This window comes from Pangasianodon hypophthalmus, chromosome 29, assembly GCF_027358585.1.
Source record: "Pangasianodon hypophthalmus isolate fPanHyp1 chromosome 29, fPanHyp1.pri, whole genome shotgun sequence".
Classification (NCBI taxonomy): domain Eukaryota; kingdom Metazoa; phylum Chordata; class Actinopteri; order Siluriformes; family Pangasiidae; genus Pangasianodon; species Pangasianodon hypophthalmus.
In genome coordinates this window covers 409,921-435,662 of record NC_069738.1, presented here as the reverse complement: position 1 = coordinate 435,662, position 25,742 = coordinate 409,921, and the positions used below count along the sequence as shown (strand labels likewise).

General features: G+C 38.9%; 1 protein-coding gene across 2 annotated transcripts in view; it reads left to right on the top strand.

The window, feature by feature from the left end:
* The window catches only part of LOC113525089 (interferon-induced very large GTPase 1), a 68,965-nt gene that overhangs the window by 1,703 nt on the left and 41,520 nt on the right, over positions 1-25,742 (top strand). Inside the window, exons 2-7 of one of the 2 annotated variants that reach the window (XM_026911533.3) lie at positions 854-973; positions 2,185-2,238; positions 5,736-6,428; positions 6,867-6,920; positions 18,568-19,251; positions 20,096-23,666. The exons of the other annotated variant lie outside the window; for it this stretch is intronic. Coding sequence (XP_026767334.3) covers positions 854-973; positions 2,185-2,238; positions 5,736-6,428; positions 6,867-6,920; positions 18,568-19,251; positions 20,096-22,119 — 3,629 coding nt within the window. The 3' untranslated portion in view covers positions 22,120-23,666. Of the gene's footprint in view, positions 1-853; positions 974-2,184; positions 2,239-5,735; positions 6,429-6,866; positions 6,921-18,567; positions 19,252-20,095; positions 23,667-25,742 lie in introns of those variants that run through there. 2 annotated transcript variants of the gene reach the window in all.

Sequence of the window (25,742 nt, the reverse complement as noted above, 5' to 3'; positions counted from 1 at the left end):
CCTGTTTATGCAAACTGTGTGTAACTGTACAATAGTGTTTTGGAAACATTCATTTTTAGCTAATCAACTAACACAAAAGGACAGACAATAGAACAATCAGCTTTGTGTTTTCTGGTTTGAACAAGAGTTACAGCTTTTCTATAGACTATGTTTGCTATTTGGAGGAAAGTCAGCATGAACTCAATGCAGCACACTATTTCCAGTTAATGGGCTACTTGCACATTTTATTTACCGCAGTTCCCGTGTTTACAGTTTGTTACTACACTTGTAATTGTGGTATTTTCTGCAAGATAATTGACTTTTAATGGATATAAGAATACTTGCAAGGCCTCTTCTAGTAAGCTGGAGAAAGGCTTTAAACTGTATGTTTCATCATAAATACACAGCTATGAAGGTAAGAAAATACTTACTAAAAGATATAAATACCCAAGCTAATGTTAGCCAACACATATCACTGCAAAGTGGCTTGTACTGTTGCTAACTCTGTGTCTTCAGTTGAAAGTTTACCGCTCATGATATTAGTTTGTAGAGACATTCAGTACATTCAATTATTAGGTTAGATTTTCTTAGCGAATTTATTGTCAGTCTGTCTTGTATTTTTTTTCCATGTTAACCCATGCATTATAAAGGTAACATCAGCATGTAAAAGTGTGTTTAGTAGTAGTAGTACTAATAATAATAAATGCACCACCCTCACAACTTTATTGTCGCAGTGATACACATTCACAGTCAGTTTTGTCACTGCTGCCATCTTTCACCTTCCGTAATATTAATATTCCTCAGGATTTGAGGGCGTTACTGCTAAAGGAGTAATAGCAGCACATTCACATACACATATCTGCTTTTAATGCAGGAATGAAGTATAAGCTTAAAACTGCTGAGGAGACTGAAATCATGACAGATCAAGATCCAGAAGAAGAAATGGACACCCAACCAGTGACTAAGAACCTCTCTGACAAAGAAGAAATCCGCAGTAAGTACATAACTTAAGCTCAGATCATGAAAACATCACCAACAACTGCTATGTGAACAGTAGAATATACTTTGTATATATGTATCTACCTGAGAGCTCAATCAGAATATAAGTGTTCATGCTTCAGTCAGAATAGACTAACCTGACTAGAGTTAATGTATAACCGTGTAAATCTTATCTCATTACTTCACAATCAGAATCTGCACCTGTGTGTTTGGGACATGATGTGCTCCTGGTGCAATAAAACTGTTGTGTGCAGAAAACACACCTCACGCTGCACATTTTAATTCATTCAATAAGCTGTGATGGGCATCAAACTAACATTCTGAGGCAGGATGTGAACTGACCTCAGTAAAGTCGGGTCAGGGTCAGGGTTAGGTTTTAGCATGTGGCACGACATTCGCTGGACATTCAGAGAGGATCCACCACATGCAGTCAGTACAAAAGAATAAAACTTATAAAATAAATAATTAATAATAATGATAATACACAATTTAAGGTATTTATTCGGTTGTAAAAGAGTATTAAATACTCTTTTATTGCATACTTGTATTCTTTTATTGTTTTTAATCCAGTGCCTTTCTCTCCGCCAGACTGATTGTTTGAATTTTGCAGCCATTTTTCATCACACAGATCTGGTGTGAAATGTCTGCTGCAGACCTTCATATGGGTAGAAATGGTGAAATAGTCACAATGTTTCTTTGCTAACCATCGTCTCTGAGGTCACTTACATTTTGAAGACACCGTGCAGAATGGGACACAGCAGTTCTCAAAATATTTCTTCATTTGTAGTTGAATAATTTGGTCTTAAATACTTTATGGCAGTCATTCATTTTTATCACAATTTGAAGTATTGACAAATGTAAGCAATGCTACTGGGGATGTGAGAACTGCACTTTTTGGAAAAAAAAACAGAAATACATCATAGCCTCGAGTTCAAGTAGCCCATTGTGTGTGTGTGTGTGTGTATGTGTGCACCCCAGCAATTTTCAACCCAGTATTATATTATGCTGTCATTGATCCTTTGTGATATAATACATTGTTCTTCCCTAAGTTTCGTTGTCACTGATAGGTATTAGATGTTAGCCTCCAATCTAACACCACTAACCACCACTGAATCCATGTGTGACTAATTTTAAATTGTGATCATGATTATGTGTTGGTGCTGTAGTATATTGTGTAAATTACAGCTTGTGAATTTTTTTGCACAGATCCATCAGACTCTAGAACGAGGAGAAGGAATAGTATGAGCCCACCTCCTGCAAGTAAGCTATTGCATCCATCTTGTGAGGAATAACACACAGCTTTTATATACAGTACGCAGTAAATAATCCACACTCAAAGTGTATTATTTTTGTATAACAGCACAGTGCAGTGTGTGTTATTTCTCTTACACCACAGCAACATGCGAACAATTCCAATTTTTAATTAAATTATATATCACCCTTCTTAAAAGTTTCTGTTTACATTTAATGTTGTGGAAGGTCAGTTACACTTACATTATAGCAGCTATAAACAGTCATTCCCTCACCAGCCTTTCTTTTTCCTCTCTCTTTAAATTAATGACAAAACAGCATGTCGTGTTACTGAGAACCCGCAGAGCGTAAACTCCTCTGTCCTGAGAACTTTCCTGTACTGGGAAACTTTACAAAGCACCATTACTTTTACAAAGTGCTGATGCTCCTGATTTCTCATAAATGTCTCCTAACAGAAAAACATCACCACCTCAATGATTAATATTTTTTTCTTTGTTAAACAACAACATATTTTTATTTTTTTGTTTATTATTAACATTGTGAAAACAAAGTATGCTGAAGTGCCTAAATAATATACTTCTGTCAGGCAGCAGAAACAGTGAATAAACAAACAAATAAACAAATAAATAAATAAATAAATTTAACATACTGAAGCATACTTAAAGAAAATTTGATTTCATGTCAAGTTAACTGTATTACTTAAAGTATACTTTAAAGCAATTCCTTTCAAAGTATTATTTACTACAACTTAGTAAGTAAATTTAAATGTACTTTATACATACTGAAACATACTTAAACAAAAGTATATTTGTCATATCAACTTGTATTTTTTAAATATTCTATGTCTATGATTATCGTCATTCTAAACCCCGCTTTTAACCCCGGGTAGAGGAAGGTTTCACACTTAATTTAGTAATTTCAAAGCAGGTTTAGCACTGTTTTTTTTTTTTTATCTGGCGTTATGAAACCCTGCTCCGAAGCTTTTGTGGTGTTAACCCCACATTGCGATGCCAAACGTGTACAGTGTGAAAAGATGCGGTGATAGAATGTTACAGCTAGATGCTTAGCAACAGAAACCCAATCAGAAATTGAACAGGAGGCTTAAAACAGCCAACATTTTTTCTCACCTTTATTTAAATTGGCCACATGCCGTATTTATCAAATCTTGGTTGCTGACACCGCAAATGTGAAATAAGAACGTTAATCCAGGGTTTAGGAGTGTACAGTGTGAAACATCAGATTGTGAATACCCAGGATTAATTGTTAACCCCAGGTAAAGTACGAGCAGTGTGAAACTTGAAACAAGATAATCCAGGATTCCGTTTACCCGGGGTTTAGAAGGAACCAAGGTTAAATATTTCAAGTGTGAAAAGCCCTTCAGTGGTTCAGTGGTAGAATTCTGGCCTGCCAGGCAAAAGGCCAGGGATTAATTCCTGGTTAAAGTGAGTTTGAGGGAAGGAGAGTTCAGTGGTTAAAGCATACTCCACTGGATGACTAAGTTTGTGTATTCACATATATTTAGTAATACTGTAATTATATATTTAAAATGTAATAAAGTATATTTTAGCTGCAGTATAAGTAGCACTGAAGTATATATTGTATGTGTATCTGTACACCTAGCAGTATATTTATAATATATTTCAAAAATAACAAGTGTCTACAAATTACTTCTAAAATTTGAAACCTTTAGTTGTTGTTTGAAGGGGAAGAAAAGGCACTCAAAAAAACAACTAAATGCATTTAAAATGTATTTTAACATAGCTTAATTACAATTACACTTGTCACAAAAAAACCCAAAAAAATTAGTATGTATAAAGTGTTAAGGCTAAAAGTATGTACTTCTAAGTATTTTTTTTTCTGACCAATCAGATATTGAACATATTTATCGGATGTACTTTCTGATACGGTGGTATAAAAACTCTTAAATCCTGCATTTTATTTTAATTCCATGCTTGGAACATCAGTCAGTTTCTGTCCTCAGTGAGAAATGATTCCTTCAGTTCAGTTGTTCAGTCATGAAGTGCCACAGCCCACAGCACCTCATGCTTCTATAGAATTATTAAATTACTGAAAACTGAAAATGAATAAACACTATTTTTAAGAGTTGTTTCAAAGTAGGGGTCATGTGATGCTCTGAGAGTGGTAAGACGTGGTAAGTGGTAAGACAGTTTAAATCAAGGCTGTAACCACATCTTGAGCACTGGGGGGACCAAACCATTTGGTCCTTTGTGGTTCTCTATGTAACATATATATATATATATATATATATATATATATACAATGCAAGGCCTTTACATTTAGGACCAAAATAACTACAGTAAGGTCAATGTGTATTACAATAGAAAAAAAGGTTAGATTAGATATTTTATCATATTTCAGATTTACCTTTGTCAAATCAATTCAGGGAGGCAAATAATTCCCTGCAGGTACTCCTGAATAGATGCATACTGTGCAAAGTACTGTTTGATACTGTGTGCAGATAATGTTAAGGACAACAGTGACACTTTTCTTTTTCTCGTGACTTGTAAGAAAAATATAATGTTATAACTTTATAGTATAAAGTTATGACACTTTGTTCAGGCTTGACATGGTAGTCTCATTTTGAAGAGTTCTGACTTCTGCTTAGACAATTTTTTTTTTAGGAACTCTGAAATTAAACATCTTGTATCCAGATTTTACTCCATGATATATCAACGTAAAGCAAATGATCTGATCTCACTGCGTAAGGTATGGAGTAAGAATCTGAAATATGATATTTACAAAAATCTCTGGGAGGATATTATTAGACTGCCATTAAACATTTCAGTTTGTAACAGATTTAAAGAAATGCAATTTAATATAGTACAGTTTGTATGTATATATTTAAGTTTAGAGTTTATATACCACCAAATAAATACAGAAAGATAAACAGCTCTGTACCCCCCAGTGTTCTGTATTTTTTGGAATAATGTTTGTGAGAAATGATCTATTATATGCAAGCAGAAGGTCACAGCCTCACCACTAATGTATCTACAGGGAATATTACCCCTTTTGCTGTTGGAATTTTCAGATGTTATTAAAACCTTACTGATGCTGGGTTGAAAAGCAATTATGATCAAATGGGTTGGTGCTGAACCACCTTTAATCAAGGATTGGCTGATTTTGATTAAAGAAGTTATATGTCTGGAAAAACTGGGATATATGTATTAAAAGGTAAATCTGATTCATTCCATAAATTGTGGGCAAATCCCATAAAAGGTCTTGGTATAGATTGCAAGTTTACTGGGTACCCCCCGAATGATATTGTACTCACTGTGCATCACTGTAATTTATTATTACAGTTATTATAATCTGTTTGTATTCTCAATGCTGATTATTATGGAAAATAAATATATACTTTTTACACCAATAAACACGAGCTGTAAATGTGTGCCAGTGTAATCTGCAAACTGTACTTCTCTGTGGTAGAACTGTGTGATAATTTATTTTGTAGAATCTTTATATTTTTTCCACTTATATTTTCACAGTGTCTGCACTGAGAATTATTTTGTTGGGGAAAAGTCTCTCAGAGACCAGCAGAGTGGGAAACTTCATCCTGAGAAGAGAAGCATTTAAGACTGAAGATCCTCCACATTCAGCAGTGCAGCACAGTATCAGAGTGAACAGACGTGTGAAGAAAAGATACATCTCCATCATTAACACACCTCATCTCTTTCACTCGCGACTCTCCCATGAGGAGCTGAGTCAGAGAATAAAAGAGTGTATTTCACTTTGTGAACCTGGACCTCATGCATTTTTACTTGTGGTGCAGCCTCAAGACTTTACAGAAGAGGACAGAAAGCGACTGATATACATCCTGAACTCCTTCAGTGAGCGAGCCATAAAATACTGTATTTTGATCAGGACAGAGAAAACCCTTAAACCTTTACTTCAGAAGCAAGAGAATGATGCTTATCACAGATTAAGGAAGGAATTCAATGTGAGGTACATTTTGAAAGAGTTATTGCAGAATGAGGAGGAATCAGTTGATCAGCTCTTTGAGAAGATTGATAAAATTGTTAAAGAAAATGGAGGAGTTCATTTGACATGTGAAGTTTTTGAGAATGTAGAAGAAGAATCTCACAAATCTGCGAGAGAGAGAGGGAAGGAAACTCAAGACTTACCTGAAGACAGAAAAAAGAAGAGCATGTGGGGTATAATGGGAAGTGTTGTACAAAGAGGTAAGTTCTCATTCTAGTGTAAATGTGCATTATTTCATACAAATCCCCTTTACTTTTATATACAGCTATGGGAAGTACACCCTCTTACAATTCTATGATTTTATTTATCAGGACCTCAGTAACAATTGTGTGTTCCTCACCAACTTTTGTAAACAAACAAATAACCTCAGGTTAGGCGCTGATAACTAAAATCATAGAATTGAAGGAGGGCGTACTTTCTTTTTCTCATGACTGTAAGCACTGGCCTCAGAACACTGTATGTAATTTAATTAATTTTAATTTTAAAAAAAAAAAGTCTTTACAGACAATACACTTATTCCATTTTTCCATTTGCATTTGTTTATTTCTTTATAGAAGATAATAAAGTATTGTTTAAAGTAATAAGTACAACTGCATTTTTTATGAAATTATTATTTTTTAATGAATATTGAATTAAAGGGATTTCAGCGCTGCAACCAACAGAGAGGAGCATCAAAGAACAGTCTACAAAGAGTAAGTATTTACTGTGCTGTGCTAAAATTTATAATTATATTAATCCCATACCACATAACATACAGAAGTATTAAAAATTACAATCCAGTATTTTAACCATTATTTCTATCAAGCTGTTCTCTCTGTCATCTTCTACACTGATCACTTTTGGTTGTGGTTACAGTTTGGAAAACAGAAAAGCACAGTAGTGGGGGGATTGAGCATATGACATACATGATTTTTCAGATATTTATCTAGTGATTAGGCCACAGTGCTCTCACCACTGTGGCCTGGGTTCGATTCCCGGCCAGGGAACCAACTCCAGCAACTGGGGGTTGCATGTAACCGTATGCTCTCAGTGCCAGTCCCAAAACGGGGGAGGGTTGTGTCAGGAAGGGCATCCGGTGTAAAAACTGTGCCAAATCATAATGTGCAAATACACAACAGTGCGAAATGAGTGCAGGACAATAAATACACAGGACAATTTCACAGAACATGGGCTGTAAACTATTGGTAGGGTAGCAACAATAGGTGTATCTGTAGCAGCAATACATTTAGCATTGCATAAAGTGTCTGATGCGGCTTTGTAAGGTGCAGGTGTGCAGTGATACTGAGTCATACTGGGTCAGGTGTTTGACTAGCCCAGGTGAGTGTTGGGAGGCAGCAGGGTGTTGAGTAGTCTGACTGCCTCGGGGAAGAAACTGTTGCGGAGTCTGCTGGTGGTGGACAGATGCTCCTGTACCTTCTGCCAGATGGCAGGAGGGTGAAGTGTCCATGAGAGGGGTGATGGAGGTCCTCTTCAATACTGGTGGCTTTGCGGATGCAGCGGTGGTTGTGAGAGACACAGATGGCGGGTAGAGAGACTCTGATGATCTTTTCAGCTGTTCTCACAACACACTGCATGGTCTTGCTGTTGGAGACTGTGCAGTTCCCGTACCACACGATGCGACAGCTGATCAGGACACCCTCTATCATCCCTCTGTAGAAGGAAGTGAGGATGGGAGGGGGCAGTCTGGCTTTCTTCAGCCTCCATAGGAAGTAGAGGTGCTGCTGAGCCTTCTTGGCTAGGCAGGTGGTGTTGAGAGTCCAGGAGAGGACCTTCGCTATGTGCACACCAAGAAACAGGAGATACATGAGGATCCTTGTGTAGAACTTTTATTAAACCCAAAACTTGTGTGATATGAATTTTTGTCCCTGATTATGATTACACTTGGTGTAAAAATCATTGGCTTTAAATACACAGGAAAGCTAACATTTACACCATTTCAGGTTTAAAGAGATTAGAGGAATGTGTATTAATATCTTAGAGGAGTGTGTAATAATATCTTAGTCACCACCCAGCGGCTCAGCTGGATGGTGGCATTTTAAGTGATTCTGCATATTCTGCCTGTGAGGTATTGTGCATCTAAAGGCAATGTGCAAATTAATGTTTCATGTGAACATAAAATTGTACAGTATGTCCACTGTAAAGTGCACACTGCAGGATGTCATACATTCAGTGTGTCAATGTGTGTACGGGGAAAGATATAGGAGGAAATGGTAGAGAGTGGATGTTGTTAATGACATTCTGGGGGCGTAGTCCTGGGGCCCGTTCTTCATACGTCGCTTATTACATCCGAGATCAAAAGACACATCCGAGATATGATCCAGCTAATCATTATCTGGCTAATTAGGTTCTTCGAACACACCTGTTGTTGATGATTAGTATGGCTGGATTGAGTTATCTGAGATCATTGCGCGTTCATGCGCTGGTTTAAAAGGGGCTATGTATCCATAGTAGAAACACTGATCAGCAGCGCTGCTATTGGTTGCCTACAATGGCCAAAGAGCGTGGCCACTTTTTCTCAGCGACAGAACAAGAACTCTTAATGGAGAGCTATGGCGAGTCCCACAATTTAATGAAAACGTCAGGGAACATCTCAAAGGCTGCAAAAGCCAGGAGAGAGGGTTGGCAAAAAGTTGCAAACAAATTAAATGCATAAGTAGTGATGGTGTTAATGTTTTTATCACTTATTACAGTATATATTATGTACTTTTCTTTTTTTTTTTTAATTTTCATAATTACTTTAATCTTTTATATTAGAGCCACCACAGGACCCACTAGAACTTGGGAACAAGTAAAGGTGAAATACAAGAATATTCTACAAAATGGTAATATTAACTACATATACTGTTCATGTACTGTATGTGTAGTGTTGTAGACATATACAAGTTCTCTGCATCTCCAATAGTGTAAAGGAAAGTGCCACTCGCAAACAATCTCAACGCGATACACAGTTTGTGCTGTTGTTAAAGCCCTACTCCGACGAGCCGAACTTCTAATATGAGGTTCCAACAAATTAATTATGTAAATGACACCCTCATGTGAAAAAAGATATCTTTCAAAAAGTGCACTATTGCGCTGTGCTAATGGATCCTGTCTGTCTCGCAAACCGCGATTAATTCTAAAAGCTCTGTGAATTATTCTCGCACCTTCCGCAACAGGTTGCTCTCGTAAAAACGGGCAGGACATGGCTGCAACAGACTTCCCGTATCACCTCCGCTTATAAAGCCGCGATCTAATCCTGTTTACATGAAATAAGCCTGCTCCCGAGCAGGTTTAAGCTTACCGACCCGTTGCTATGACAACAACTTCAGGATGAGCGTCGAAGAACCAAATAATCCAAGATCATGCCAAATCGTCAACAATCAAATCCAGCTAACTGAGTTAGCGACGTATGAAGAACGGGCCCCTGGAGTCTGGATGTTCTGGCTGTGATGTAAACAGTGAGCGGGGTCTCTGCTGATACTGTTAGGGCTTATACTTCCATGAACATGTCTTTGTGAGCATGTCAGGACGCCATGTGTGGACACTCTCACAGGTTGAAGTATTTATACTTGCAAGTAACATGAGTGTGTCCTGTAGGAGGCACTGTGACATGAACCATGCCAGAATTTACTGAATTACTGCACAGAAGAGTCAAAATCAATGCGAGTTCTGTGTTTCACTGTAGGAATAATACCCAGAAGATAATTCAATTCAATTCAATTTTATTTGTATAGCACTTTTAACAATGGACATTGTCACAAAGCAGCTTTACAGAAATAAATGGATTCACCAAAAAAAAGATATATAGAAAATATTTGAATTTATCACTGTGAATTTATCCCTAATGAGCGAGCCAGAGGCGACGGTGGCAAGGAAAAACTCCCTGAGATGACATGAGGAAGAAACCTTGAGAGGAACCAGGCTCAAAAGGGAACTCATCCTCATCTGGGTGCAACGGATAGTGCGATTATAAATCATTCTCTTCTATGATTATGTACTATATGGACAAATAGTGCAAATGTGCAACCAATAAATTCATCACAGTTTTTGCAAGAAGCCCGGTTGGTTAAAATCTATCCACTGTCCACTGATGGAGTCCTGAGTACGAAGCTGCTCGTGGCAACTGCAGCCCCAAAGCCACTACAGCAATCGCAGTCCCAAGCCATTACAGTACAACTCCCCATATGAGATCCCCAAGCCATCTCCACAGCCCCCATGTGGCGCCATCCCCAGCAATCCAAAAAGTTTTCCTATGAAAGTGTGAGCATAGCTGCTGTGCTACAACCTTTTCTAGGACCTTGGAGATAAAGGGGAGGTTTGATATTGGTCTATAGTTAGACAGCTGACAGGGGTCAAGGTCAGGTTTTTTAATCAGGGGCTTGATAACTGCTAATTTAAATGATTTAGGTACATAGCCAAAGCTAAGGGAAGAATTGATTATCTTTAAAAGAGGTTTGATTGTTTCAGGAATTATCTGTTTGAGGAAACAAGTAGGTAAAGGATCTAGCATACAGGTTGATGATTTTGATGATGAAATTAGTGAAATTAGTTCAGCCTCTTAAAGGGGAGTAAAACATTGTAATTGTTCATCTGATATTATTATATTATCATCTAAAATAACACACATATAAGTTTGTTTTGTAAAGTGCTGAGAAAAGAAACCTAGTGTGATTAATTATAAACTGAATGAATTCTGACTGATCATTTTATCCTTAAAAGAAATTCACTCCTCAAGATAAGCTCTGATTGTCTCTGATTAAGATGCATCTCCTCTGTCCCCGTGTAGAAAAAAACTTTTGTGGACTTTGTGATATGTGAGGAGGGGTTATTGAGATTTGTCCAGTAGGGGGCGGTAATGCATTGTGTATGGGTTGGATAGTTATAAAAGGCTGTGAAGAAGAACAGTGCGTGCGCACCATTGTCCTGTACTGTCTGCCTGCTGAGATGGGTCCTCAATAAAGTGACCACAAAGAATTATGGTTTCCCTTCTGTGAGTTTCTGCACTACAATATTACATATGGCGACGAGGATAAAAGAAGATAAATAAGTATGAATAACGAAGCAGCTATTTTCTAGAAGCAAGTAAAAAGCAGGACGCCGACGCCGGTAAGCTCAGCTGATTGAGATTAATGACTGCCGCGGGTGGTGACTGATTGAAAGGAATGATGGCTGGAGTGGTCGGATCTGTAGCACCTTTTGATAGTGGATCACAATCATGGGAAGAGTATTGTGAAATACTGAATCATTTCTTCGTGGCAAATGATGTAGAAACTCCAGAGAAGAAACGAGCCATATTGTTGAGTTGTGTTGGAGCACAGACATACACATTGATGAGGAATTTGTTGAGTGCAGAGAAACCAGGTGTAAAGAGTTTTGCAGAATTGGTGAGTTTATTGAAAAACCACTTTAATCCGAAGCCAAGTGAAATAGTTCAGAGGTGGAAATTTAATTCAATTCAATTCAATTCAATTTTATTTGTATAGCGCTTTTAACAATGGACATTGTCACAAAGCAGCTTTACAGAAATAAATGGATTCACAAAAATATATTGTAAATATTTGAATTTATCACTGTGAATTTATCCCTAATGAGCAAGCCAGTGGCAACGGTGGCAAGGAAAAACTCTCCAAGATGATATGAGGAAGAAACCTTGAGAGGAACCAGGCTCAAAAGGGAACCCATCCTCATCTGGGTGCGATTATAAATAATTCTCTTCTATTATTGTGTACTATATGGACAAATAGTGCAATTGTGCAACCAATAAATTCATCACAGTTTTTGCAAGAAGTCCGGCTGGTTAAAATCTATCCACTGTCCACTGATGGAGTCCTGAGTACGAAGCTGCTCGTGGCAACTGCAGCCCCAAAGCCACTACAGCAATCGCAGTCCCAAGCCATTACAGTACAGCTCCCCATATGTGATCCCCATGCCATCTCCACAGCCCCCATGTGGCGCCATCCCCAGCAATCCAAAAAGTTCTTCAGGCCGTCCATATGGGGCCACCGCCAGCAGCAGCGAGCGAACTCAACCGATGAGAACTCCAACCAGAAGTAGGGCATCAGGATGGATCAAGCAGCGAGGAGGAGCAGAAGGGGTCAGGATCACTGGCATCACTGGCATCTCAGAAGTAGCATGTGTAGCTCCACAGAGAGTGAGGGAGAAAGAGAGATGGAGAGAAAGGAAGAGATTGTTAGGTGAGCTTTTGTCCTCTAATGGTTAAGCATGATGTACTTTGCATACAGAGTGCAAGCAGGGACTGCAGCAAGACTAGCTATGACAGCATAACTAAAAGGGAGAGCCAGAAGCTAACACAGACATGAGGGCACCCTGGGACATAAAGCAGCAGCCACTCCACCGTCGACAAACCTGAGTGAACGTGTGAGAGTGGGGGGGCGACAGCATCCAAACATCCCAGTTCACCACAACACTCTATGCCTGTGAACCCTCCAGACGTGCCCCTGTACCTAAGAAAACTATTCACAAAAGGCTTGACTAAACAAATATGTTTTCAGCCGAGACTTAAACACTGAGACTGTGTCTGAGCCCCGAACACTAAGTGGAAGGCTGTTCCATAACTGTGGGGCTTTGTAAGAGAAAGCTCTACCCCCAGCTGTAGCCCGCATTATTCGAGGTACCAACAAATAGCCTGCACCTTTTGATCTGAGTAGGCGTGACGGATCATAAAAGACCAAAAGTTCGCTCAGGTACTGTGGCACGAGACCATTTAGTGCTTTATAGGTCAATAGTAGTATTTTATAATCAATACGAAATTTGATTGGGAGCCAATGCAGTGTGGATAAGATAGGGGTGATGTGGTCATATCTTCTGGTTCTAGTAAGGACTCTCGCTGCTGCATTCTGGACTAACTGGAGCTTGTTTATGCATCTACTGGAACATCCAGACAGTAAGGCATTACAATAATCCAACCTAGAAGTAACAAAAGCATGAACTAATTTTTCTGCATCGTGTAGTGACAATATATTTCTTATTTTAGCAATATTTCTGAGATGAAAGAAAGCAATCCTAGTTATATTATCTACATGAGCTTCAAAAGAAAGACTAGAGTCGATAATCACACCAAGGTCTTTTACTGCTGCACATGATGAAACAGAAAGGCCATCCAGAGTTATTATGTAATCAGAAAGCTTACTTCTAACTGCATGTGGTCCTAGTACAAGTACTTCTGTCTTGTCAGAATTAAGTAAGAGAAAGTTAATAAGCATCCAGTATCTAATGTCTTTTACACATTCCTCAACTTTATTAAGCTGGTTCAAGAAATAGACGCTCTGATGAAAGCATAGTGGAGTATGTGGCTGAATTAAGGAAACTTGCACAAGACTGCAATTTCGGAGACACACTCACAGTGATGCTGAGAGACAGATTAGTGTGTGGAGTCAATGATGACAGCATACAACGGAGATTACTGGCTGAGGATGGATTAACTTTTGAAACGGCACTGAAGAAAGCTCAGGCTATTGAAACTGCTAATAAGAATATGGCAGATTTGAACAGAAAGAAAGGAAATCGTATGAACACTACTGTTTTTAAGATGAACACTGAAGAAAGAAGTAAGTTGACTGGTGCAGGAATGTGTTATCGATGTGGTGGAACTAATCATGGCCCGAAAGACTGTAAGTTTGCCAATGAAAAATGTGGTAAAATAGGACATGTGAAAAGAGTATGTCGAATGAAACCACAGGAAACTACTATTAACAAAGGCAGAAAAACTGGAAAATGGGAGAGAGGAAAGCAGTCAAAGAGGGCAAATTATCTTCAAGAGGAAGAGGAAGATCAGTCTGAAGAAATGTTCACTATGTATAGTATGCAAACAGCCCAATCTCAGGTGCCTCCGCTTACACAAGCTTTACTGGTAAATGAGTGCCTTGTGAAATTTGAAATTGACACTGGATGTAGTGTAACTGTGTTATCACAGGTGGAATATGGTAAACTTCAAGGTAAGAAAAAACTGCCTGAATTGAACCCAAGCCCTCTCAGTTTGAAGACATATACAGGCCAATCAGTGAATGTTCTTGGGACCAGCAAAGTTGAAGTTAAACACAACGGAGTAGTTAAAGATCTCTCAGTTGTAGTGGTGGCAGGATCTGGTCCTAATTTGTTGGGAAGATCATGGCTCGCAGAGCTGGATCTGGGCTGGGAAAAGGTGAATAAAATTCATACAAGCTCAGAGATGTTGCAGGATATTTAAAAAAAACACGAAATGGTTTTTAAAGAAGAGCTTGGAACATTAAAAGGAGCCACAGCAAAAATTCACGTAGCCAGTGGTGCGAAGCCTCACTTTTTTAAGCCACCGTCTTTACCTTTTGCTATGAGAGAAAAGGTTGAAGCTGAAATTGATCGTTTGATTAAAGAACAAATCATTGAACCTGTGAAATTTTCAGAGTGGGCAGCCCCTGTCATGCCTTTGTTGAAGCCAGATGGATCCGTGAGACTCCGTGGAGACTATAGACTGACTGTGAACCTGGAATCATCATTGGAGCAGTATCCCATTCCCCGAATGGAGGACATGTTTGCAGTGCTATCTGGAGGTGAGAAATACACCAAATTAGATATGAGTCATGCATATCAACAGATTTTGTTGGAAGAAACATCTAAGCAGTATGTAACTGTGAACACTCACAAAGGTCTATTTACATATACAAGATTACCGTTTGGGGTGAGTTCCAGTCCAGCAATTTTCCAGAGAACTATGGAAGGAATCCTGAAAGACATTCCAAAAGTAACCGTGTATCTAGATGACATTCTGTTGACAGGAAGGAATGATCAGGAACATCTGAGGACACTGGATCAAGTGTTGCAGGGACTGGAGGAGTATGGATTAAGGTTGAAAAGAGGAAAATGTAAGTTTATGGAAAAGGAAGTTGTTTTTTTGGGACATAAAGTTGATGCCAAAGGCATTTATCCTATTCCAGAGAAGGTTCAGGCTGTACAGGAAGCACCAACACCAACATCAGTGACAGAGTTCAAAGCATATTTGGGCTTGTTGAACTTTTATAACAAATTTCTCCCAAACCTCTCTACTCTGCTTGGTCCTCTGCACAAGCTTTTGAAGAAAGATGTTCCCTGGTGTTGGGAAAAAGCACAAGAAAAAGCGTTCCAGAAATCCAAACAGTTGTTGCAGTCTAACCGGGTGTTAATACACTATGATGAAAAGAAAGAACTAATCCTTTCCTGTGATGCTTCAGCGTATGGTGTGGGAGCTGTGTTAGCACATCGTATGGCAGATGGAACTGAAAGACCTATAGGGTTTGTATCTAGAACACTTACGGCTGCAGAGAAGAATTATTCCCAACTAGAGAAAGAAGGATTAGCTGTTGTGTTTGGAGTCAAGAAATTCCATAAATACGTGTACGGCCGTAAATTTGTAATCTGTACTGACCACAAACCTCTACACAGTTTACTGAATGAACTGAAGGCTGTACCTCAAATGGCATCTCAACGAATTATGAGATGGGCCGTGATGTTGGGGGCATATGAGTATGTTATATCTTACAGAGCTGGCAAAGATCATGGAAATGCCGATGCACTCAGTCGTCTTCCAGTTCAACAATACTGTGAGGAAGAACCAGAGGAAGAGCAGGTATTGATGCTGGATAGCCTCGCATTAATGACTGCTGAGCAAATTAAGCACTGGACTAATAAAGACCCTGTCTTGTCAAGAGTGCGTGAGTATGTGCTTAAAGGCTGGCCTGACCACAGTGATACCCATGAATTTGTACCATATAAACAGAGACAGCAAGAGCTCAGCGTTCAAGACGGATGTGTGCTGTGGGGAGCTCGTGTTGTTATTCCTGAACAAGGCCGTGCAAATTTGTTGGAACAGTTACATCAGTCCCACCCAGGCATGTCTAAGATGAAAGGACTGGCTAGGAGTTACCTATGGTGGACGAATCTGGACGCCGACATTGAAACACGAGTTAGAGATTGCACTGTCTGTCAAGAACATAGAAAAGCCCCTGTGAGTGCACCACTACATCCATGGGAGTGGCCTCGACAATCGTGGAGGAGAGTTCACATGGATTATGCAGGTCCATTCATGGGCAAATTGTTTTTAATTCTAGTGGATGCTCATTCTAAGTGGATTGATGCTTATCCCGTAAATTCAGCAACCACAGCTGCTACTCTGGAGTGTTTGCGGAAAAGTTTCAGTGTACATGGCATTCCTGAAATGATGGTGTCTGATAATGCCCAATGTTTCGTGAGTGACGCGAGTAAAGAATTCATGTCTAAGAATGGAATAACCCATGTTACTTCTGCACCATATCACCCTTCATCCAACGGGTTGGCAGAGCGAGCAGTTCAAATTTTTAAAGATCTCATGAAAAAGAGCTCTGGGAAAATGCTTGAGACTAAGTTAAATAGAGCACTGTTCAATTATCGGATTACACCCCAGTCTACAACGGGATTGTCTCCTGCGGAAATGCTGATGGGAAGGAAATTGCATTGCACTTTGGACAAAATACATCCTGATTTCACTAGCAAAATGGAAATGAAACTTTTTCAAGTTCAGAAAAAGTATCATGATCAACATGTGAAACCCCGATATTTCCAAGTTGGAGATCTTGTATATACCAGAAATTTTGGGTTTGGACCAAAATGGGTACCAGGAGTAATTCAGGACATTACAGGACCTGTGTCCTACACAGTAACTCTGGGAAATGATCAAACAGTGCGACGTCATGTGGATCAATTATTTAGTTGCCAACAAAAGGAAAGGAAAATTGATTCCCAACTGGGTCTGAGTGTTCAGCTATGTGATGATGTTGTATCCATAGAGACTGATGTTCAAAATCCAATGTTTCCTAGTACTCCAAAAATAACTACTTCTGGTTTTACTCCTGAGAAAGAGCTTGTAACTGTGCAAACTGAAAGTAGTCCAGTGCCAGAGTTAGTTAGTGATCATACAACACCTAAAGTGACTCCAAGTGTAGAAGAAAAAAAGACTGAAGTTGTATCTACTGGTGGGCTCCGTCGTTCAGTAAGGGAGCGAAAGCTACCAGCCCACTTGAAAGACTTTGTGCTTTAAAGAAAAAAAAAACACATGCACACACCCAGTTGTAACATTATGTAATTGTTTTTTGTATTTTACTTGGTTGAAAATTGTTCTTCCTCTCAAGTGGTGCTTCTAGAGTATTTTGAAGAAGAAATGTTCAGACTTAAGTGGGGGGGAAATGTGATATGTGAGGAGGGGTTATTGAGATTTGTCCAGTAGGGGGCGGTAATGCATTGTGTATGGGTTGGATAGTTATAAAAGGCTGTGAAGAAGAACAGTGCGTGCGCACCATTGTCCTGTACTGTCTGCCTGCTGAGATGGGTCCTCAATAAAGTGACCACAAAGAATTATGGTTTCCCTTCTGTGAGTTTCTGCACTACGATATTACAGACTTTAAAGGAGTGATATTTATTAATTAATTAATTAATTAATAATATGTCAAGTGGCTTACAAAAGTATTCAGCCCCCCTGGGCTTTATCAGATTTGGCTGAATAACAAATGATAAATACATATTCTTCCTTCTGTGTTTCAACCTGTGACTGTTTCTTAATTTATGGTTATGGATTATCTTTCTGTTATGTTGCCTTGTTCTGACCCATGCCTGGAATTTTGAGGAGTGGTCAAAAGTGGCCAAAAGTATGTGGACACTTATGTGTTGAACATCCCATTCCAAAACCATGGGCATTAAGTTGTTCCCCCTTTGCTGTCATAATCTGCTCCACTCATCTGTTATAATAAGCTCCACTCTTCTGGGAAGCTTTCCACTAGATGTTGGAGCGTGGCTGCGGGGATTTGTGTTCATTCAGCTACAAGAGCATTAGTGAGGTCAGGCGCTGATGTTGGGATGTCGAGGAGGTCTGGGGCGCAGTGAATTTTTAAAAATTTGAAGAATTGAGGGAAGAATGAATGCAGCCAAATACACAGAGGTCCTTGAAGGGGAAAAAAAAGTATGTGGTGTGCAAAACTTGACTTACCCAAGAAGAAGTTTCTGTAAAGCTGCTCTGTGACAATGTCCATTGTTAAAAGCACTATATAAATGAAATTGTATTATATTGAAGAAGACTCAAATCTGTTATTGCTGCCAAATGACAAGAAAACTAAATGTCAGATTTCAGTTTGTGATTTTTAATAAGTTTGTGAAAATGTCTAAAACATGTTTCTGTGTTGTCATTATGGGTTACTGTAATGTGCAGGGTTGAGAGGCAGAGTGCAAGTGTGTACATTCGGCATGCATTTTATTAAGGGCTTTTCAAATACAATGTCTAAATACCTGCAAAGTGCAACATTTAATGAACAAAAATATAGATAAGAAAATAACTTCAGCTTTCACTTTCTTCTCTGATTTCAGTGTCAGGAAGTTCTTCTTCATTGCCAGAGTTGAACTTGGTGTTGTGTGGAAGTGATGGAGCTCTGAAGGCCTCTATATCAGAGCTCCTACTGGGACAGAGAGGACAGACAGTAGAGTCCAGCTCAGTATGTGTGATAAGGAAAGGAGAAGTGCGTGGACACCTGATCAGGCTGGTGGAGATGCCTGCTCTCTACACTCAGCTCTCAGAACAGAAAGTGATGCGTCAGACTCTACACTTTGTCTCTGTCTGTGATCCTGGAGTTCATGCTTTCATCATCATTCTTCCTGTTGGTCCTCTAGCTAATGAAGATAAAGCAGAAATACAGATGATTCAGAGGATCTTTGGCTCCAGAGTTAATGACCACACTGTAGTCCTTTTCACCAACCCGTATGACAATGATGAAGCTGCAGCTAAATTTGTAGAGCAAAGTTCAGAGACAGAACAACTTCTCAGCATGTGTGGAGGAAGATATATAATCCTGAAGAAGAGTTTAAAGCATGACAGCCTCAAAAAAGTGCCGGCACTGTTGCGTCATGTCACAGAGATGGTGACTGTGAACAAGCTTTATTCTCTCCTGATGTATGTTGAAGCACAGAAAGATGGAGTTAAACAGGTGCTAGAGAAAAGACTGGCTGAAATGGAGAAGACAATCCAGCAACTTAAGACAAAACAACAGCAAGAATGTGAGTAGCTGATGTCTAGCAGTTAATAAACCTGTACTACAGGCAAATGGAATTATGTTCTTAGTTGTTTTAAATGAAATTAAGTAACATATGAATTTACACCTCAGAATATTTCCTTGAGCAAAAGTTATATAAAGTGAACACTGTAAACTCGAGTAGTGCTGATTAGCACCGAGACCTATTACTGCAACTGCTTTTATTATCACACAAAAAAGGGATTAATTTCAAATAGCAGTTGATTTTGTATCTACCTCCTCCCATTTCTTTTGTCTAGTTAATCTAGTTGAATTTAAACTAGAGGCTGAAACAGAGTGGGTTGTGATAAGTGCTTTAAGGTAGGTGGGTGCTGGTCCATTTTTGACTTTGTAGGCAAGCATCAGCATTTTAAATCTTATTAAATCTAGCAGCTACAGGAAGCCAGTGGAGGTTGAAAACAAGTCATGCAGCTGCATTCTGGATCAGTTGCATGGGTCCGAATGGCGCACCAGGGCAGACCTGTCAGGAGTGAGTTACTGGAGTCCAGTCTTGAGATGACAAGAGACTAAACAAGCTTGTGTATTTAGGCCAGTTAAAATCTCACTTTTATGTCAATCTTGCAAGAGCTAGTAAAATGAGCAAGGGGCTGTGGTCATGTCACAGCAAAATCACTCACAGTTTGAACAGAGTGCATAGAGAGGGTGGAAAAATTACTTTATTGCCTAGGAAATGCACTTATTAAAATTGAAACTAAAATTACAATTTAAAATTAAAAGGGACAAAGGACAAATTATATGTATTTTTAAGATTTTTCATAAATCTACTTTGACATTAAAAAAAATGAACTAAGCCACTGTGTCATTTTCAGGTGCTGAGGCGGAAGCATCAGATCCCAGCTGTCTGAGAATAGTGTTGATTGGGAAAACAGGAAATGGAAAGAGTGCCTCAGGAAACACCATCCTAGGAAGAAAAGAATTCCACTGCAATGTCAGCATGACCTCTGTGACAAAAATCTGCCAGAAGGGAGTTGGAGATGTTCAGGGCAAACCTGTTGCTATTGTTGACACTCCAGGCCTCTTTGACACCACACTAACAAACGAAGAAACAACAGAAGAAATTGTGAAATGCATCTCACTGTCAGCACCTGGACCTCATGTGTTCCTCATTGTGTTGAGTGTGGGAAGAATTACAAAGGAAGAGATGGAAACACTGAATCTGATCAAGACAATGTTTGGTGCTGAGGCTGCTAAATACAGCATAGTGCTGTTTACCAGAGGAGACGATCTGGAAGATCAGACACTTGAAGATTTTGTCAATAGTAGTGGCCATGCAGGTGTTTTAAAGCTAATCCGGGACTGTGGTGGAAGAGTTCATGTGTTTAATAACAAAGAAAAGAAAGATCGCACCCAAGTCTATGACCTTCTGAGAAAGATTGAAGAAATGATTGAATTTGACAGAAACAATTACTTTACAAATGAGATGTTTGAGATGGCGGAGATGTCAATACAGCAGAAACAGCAGGAGATACTGAAGGAGAAAGAGGAACAGATGCAGGCTGAAAAGGAGGCACTGGAGGCTAAACATAAGGAAGAACTGGAGCAGATGAAGAGGAGTCTGGAGAAAGAGAGAGAACAGTTGGAAGAGGAAAGACTGAAAAGGGAAAACATGTTTAAAGAGAAAGAAGAATCTTTAAAACAAGAGTATGAGAAGAAAGAAGAAGAAGAGAGAGAGAGACGGAGAGTGGAGGATCAGAGAAGGGCAGAAGAGGAAAAAGAGCAAAAGGCAAAGAGGGATCGCCAGTTGGAGGAAATAAGAAAAGAAATGGAAGATCAAAAAAATAAATTTCTCAAACAGCAAGCTGAAAGAGATGAGGAAGAGAGAAAGAGGGCAGAGAGAGATAGAAAAGATAAAGAACGTTTTGAACATGAACAGAGGCAAGCAATGGAAGAATTAAAGAACAAGCAGAAAGAAGAGATTAAAAAGAGAGAAGAGGAAGAACAAATGAGAAGAAAGAAACAAGAAGAAGAGATGGAAAATTGGAAGAGAAAAATTAAGGAGGCAGAAAACAGTAAAAAAGAGATAAAAGAAGATATTGAAAGAAAACTGCAAGAACAAGAGCTGGAATGGAAGGAACAGATAAGAAAAAGAGAAGAAGAATACAGGAGAACAAAAGAGAGACACGAGAAAGAACAGAGAGAACAGGAAGAAAACCAGGAACAAATGAGGAAACATTTTGAAAGGGAAAGAGACGAAGACAGACTTCAAAGAGAAAAAGAAAGAGAACAATGGAAAGAGAGAGAAAGGAGGGAGAGAGATCAGAGAAAGAGAGAGTATGAAGAAAGCAAATTAAAAATAAAGAAAGAGTATGAGGAACTGGAAAAAAATAGAAAGGAAGAGTGGGAGAGAAGAACCTATGAGGACAATGAGAGAAGAGAAGAGGAGAGAAGGAATCTTCAGAAACGGAGAGAAGAGATAGAGAGAGAGAGGAAAGAGGAAATGGAAAGAAGAAAAAGAGAAGAAAAAGTCAGAAAAGAAAGAGAAGATAGAGAACGAGTGGAAATGAAAAAGCAGTATGAGGAAAAGGAGAAAGAAATGAAGAACAAATATGAAACTGGGGCTAGAAGACAAGCTGAACAGTTTAATGATATAAAAGCTCAACTTGAAAAACGCATAGAAGAACTGATTACAAAGAATCAAAAGGATTATGACCTTCTCAATGAGCTTCACCGCAACGCACAATCAGTGTTACACAGCACAAAATCAGAGCAAGACAGCATGAAATCAGAGCTACACAGCATAAAATCAGAGCTAGACAGCACAAAATCAGAGCTAGACAGCATACAATCAGAGCTAGATAAGCTTAAAGAAAAGGGTCGTTGTGTTATTTTCTGAAAGTATTTACAGGATTTATATCACACATAAACTGAATATTGTTTGTACCCTTTAACAGAGATAAATCTTCCTCTTTACAACCTGTTGTATCTAAGCTTTCGATACAACCTGTTTGATTTCCTCTGTTCTCACTCTGTTATCATAAACGCTAATGTTATTATGTTAAACTGATCATTTTAAAATATGGAGAAAGGAATTAACTATAGTCTTTACTGCATGTATGTAACGTTAGCAAAAATGTAATAAAGGGCAGTGGTGGGGGTCCGTGTACTTTTTTGCATTCATTCAAAATGAAAAAACTAATTTTTTATGGTTTCAAAATGGGATAATTAACATGTTAAAGAATAATTGTTCATTTTTTAAAATATTGGAAATATAAATTCAAGATTATCTCTTTTCTCTTTGTTATTTATTAAATTAATTTGCAGAAATCATAAAATACAAAAATGTAAATGTAATAAAGAAAATATTGATTATGTGAATTCTCCAGGTTGGGCCTGTGGGCTGGCTGTTGTGACCTGAAAGTAATTTAGGCCCCTAAAATTATGATGCATAACATTAAACCACTTTTTAAACGTTAAATTTGCATTGTGTCATTCATTCATAAATAAAAAATTTCAATAGTTTGAAATTCACTGTGGTGTAAGAGGAATACTATCTCCAATACACAAAGTGAAAAAAATCCACAAAATACTCAATTTTAAATTTGTTTATTACTTTGTTTAGCACGGACTAAATCACAAAAGAGAGACACAACCCTGATCAGAGGTCAGTAGTAGGTCATTTACCACTTTAACCAGCGCTGTCTCTGTGCTATGATGAGGCCTAAATCCTGACTGATACATTTCATGAATGTTATTCCTATGTAGGTATGAGCATAGCTGCTGTGCTACAACCTTTTCTAGGACCTTGGAGATAAAGGGAGGTTTGATATTGGTCTATAGAATTGATTATCTTTAGAAAAGGTTTGGTTGCTTCTGGAATTATCTGTTTGAAGAAACATGTAAATAAGGGATCTAGTATACAGGTTTATGATGTTGATGAGGAAATTAGTGAAATTAGTTTGGTCTCTCATTGTAATTGCTGATCCATTATGGCTATATTATTATCTACAGGGTTAATTATAGAATTGTCTAGCTTTAAATTAATAGTCAGTATTTTTTTGCATGATATTTTCCATTTTGTCATCGCAACTACATACTGGTGTGTTTGGATTATTCTTTTTCTAGGATTATTTTTGTTAATTTCTATTAGGGTGGAGAGATAAATTGATCTAGCAGCACTAAGAGCTTTTCTATACCTCCGGAGGCTCTCCTTCCATGCTGTTTGGAATACCAACAGTCGATTATCGAAATGAATATTAAAGTCTCCAACAATTAACTCTTTATCTAAAGAAACAACCAGGTTAGAGATGAAATCCACAAATTCACAAAGGAATTCTGAATATGGCCCTGGGGGTCCGTAAATAATAATTAGTGGAATCGTCTGGGTAACTTATTTTTTGTGGCTACGTATGTATAAAGAACTTCAAACGTATTGAATCTATGACTAGGTTTTTGTGTGACGCCTAGATTATCATTATAAATAACTGTGACCCCTCCTTCTCTGCCAGTTAGATGGGGCTGATGTACAGTTAGGTCCGGAAGTATTTGGACAATGACAGAGTTTTTGTGATTTTGCCTTTATGCACCACCACAATGGATTTGAAATAAAACAATCAAGATGTGATCAAAGTGTCGACTCTCAGCTTTATTTTAAAAGGTTCCACAAAAATATGGAATTTACCATTTAGGAATTACAGCCATTTTCAACAAAGTACCTCCATTTTCAGGGGCTCAAAGGTATTTGGACAATTGACTGACAAGAAGTTAATTGACCAGGTGCGGTCCATTTCCTCGTTACTTCAAGACAAATGAAGCAGATAAAAGGTCTGGAGTTGATATCAGGTATTGAGTTGGCATTTGGCAGCTGTTTGGCTGGAGCTACCAATATGAAGTCCAAGGAGATCTCAATGCAGGTGAAGGAGGCCATCATTATAATAATAATAATAATACATTTTATTTATAAAGCACTTTACATTTTAATGAAAATCTCAAAGTGCTACAGAAAAGAGTCATAATAACACACAGCAATTAAAACCAGCTGCCAACTGAGATTAGCACAGAAATTTAAACTCTAAATATTAAAACACTTTTTAAAAAGGTACGTTTTTAGATCCGTTTTAAAACCATCAGTCATTTGTGGAGCCCTCAGATGTTCAGGGAGGGCATTCCATAGGCGAGGAGCAGCGGCGCAAAAGGCTCGATCCCCAATGGTGCGGGTCTTAGTCCTAGGGGGGAGGAGACGATGAGTGTTTGTAGAGCGGAGGGGACGTGCTGAAATCTGTGGGGTGAGGAGTTCTTTAAGGTAAGTGGGGGCGTTGCCATAGATGCACTGATGTGTGAGGAGGGAGACCTTGTATTCAATCCGAGCGGAAATGGGAAGCCAGTGTAATGATTGAAGAATTGGTGTGATATGTTCTTATTTACGCACCCTCATCAGGATCCTAGCGGCACTATTCTGTATGTGCTGGAGTTTCTGGATGTTCTTGCTAGGGATCCCGATGAGAAGAGAGTTGCAGTAGTCCAGTCTGGAGGAGACAAAGGCGTGGACGAGTTTCTCAGCATCATGTAGGGAGAGTGTAGGACGGAGTCTGGCTATATTCCTGAGGTGATGAAATGATGTTTTGCAAAGATGTTTAATGTGAGCCTCAAAGGTTAAATGAGGGTCAAACCTAACACCAAGATTTGTAACTAATGGTGATAGGGGGATGTCCTGGCCAGAGAATGTAATACAAGTTATGGTAGATGTTCTGATCTGATGAGGGGAACCAATGAGGATGGCTTCTGTTTTTCAGCTGTTCAGCTGGAGAAAGTTATGATTCATCCATGCCCTTATCTCCTCCAGACAGGCAGTGAGTGTAGTTAAAGTTGATGATGATGATGACGATGATGATGATGAGTGAGAATCATTTTTCATGTATAGTTGTGTATCATCAGTGTAACAATGGAAAGAAATTCCCAAGCGACTGATGACTTTGCCAAGGGGGAGCATGTAAAGAATGAATAAAATAGGTCCAAGAACTGATCCCTGTGGAACCCTGCATCCAACAGCATGTGAATGGGACCTTGAGCTTCCCATGGCCACAAATTCAGATCTGTCTGTAAGGTATGACTCAAACCAGCGCAAGACGGTGTTATTAAGTCCAACGGAGTGGTGTAGCCTGTTGAGAAGTATACCGTGATCAACGGTGTCGAACGCTGCAGAAAGATCCAAAAGGACAAGAAGTGATGGTGAACCAGCATCAGCTGTCATCAGCAGGTCATTTGTGACTCTCACTAAGGCTGTTTCCGTGCTGTGAGCGGAACGGAAACCAGACTGAAACTTTTCAAAAATGTTATTGTGTTTGAGGTGGTCTTGAAGGTGGCTGGCAACTACTTTCTCCAGAACCTTAGAGAGAAATGGCAGGTTGGATATGGGCCTATAGTTCGCAAAGATTTGAGGATCAATTGAGGGTTTCTTAAGTAATGGTCTGATTATGGCCGTTTTCAAGGCAGACGGTACATGGCCAGTCTGAAGGGATT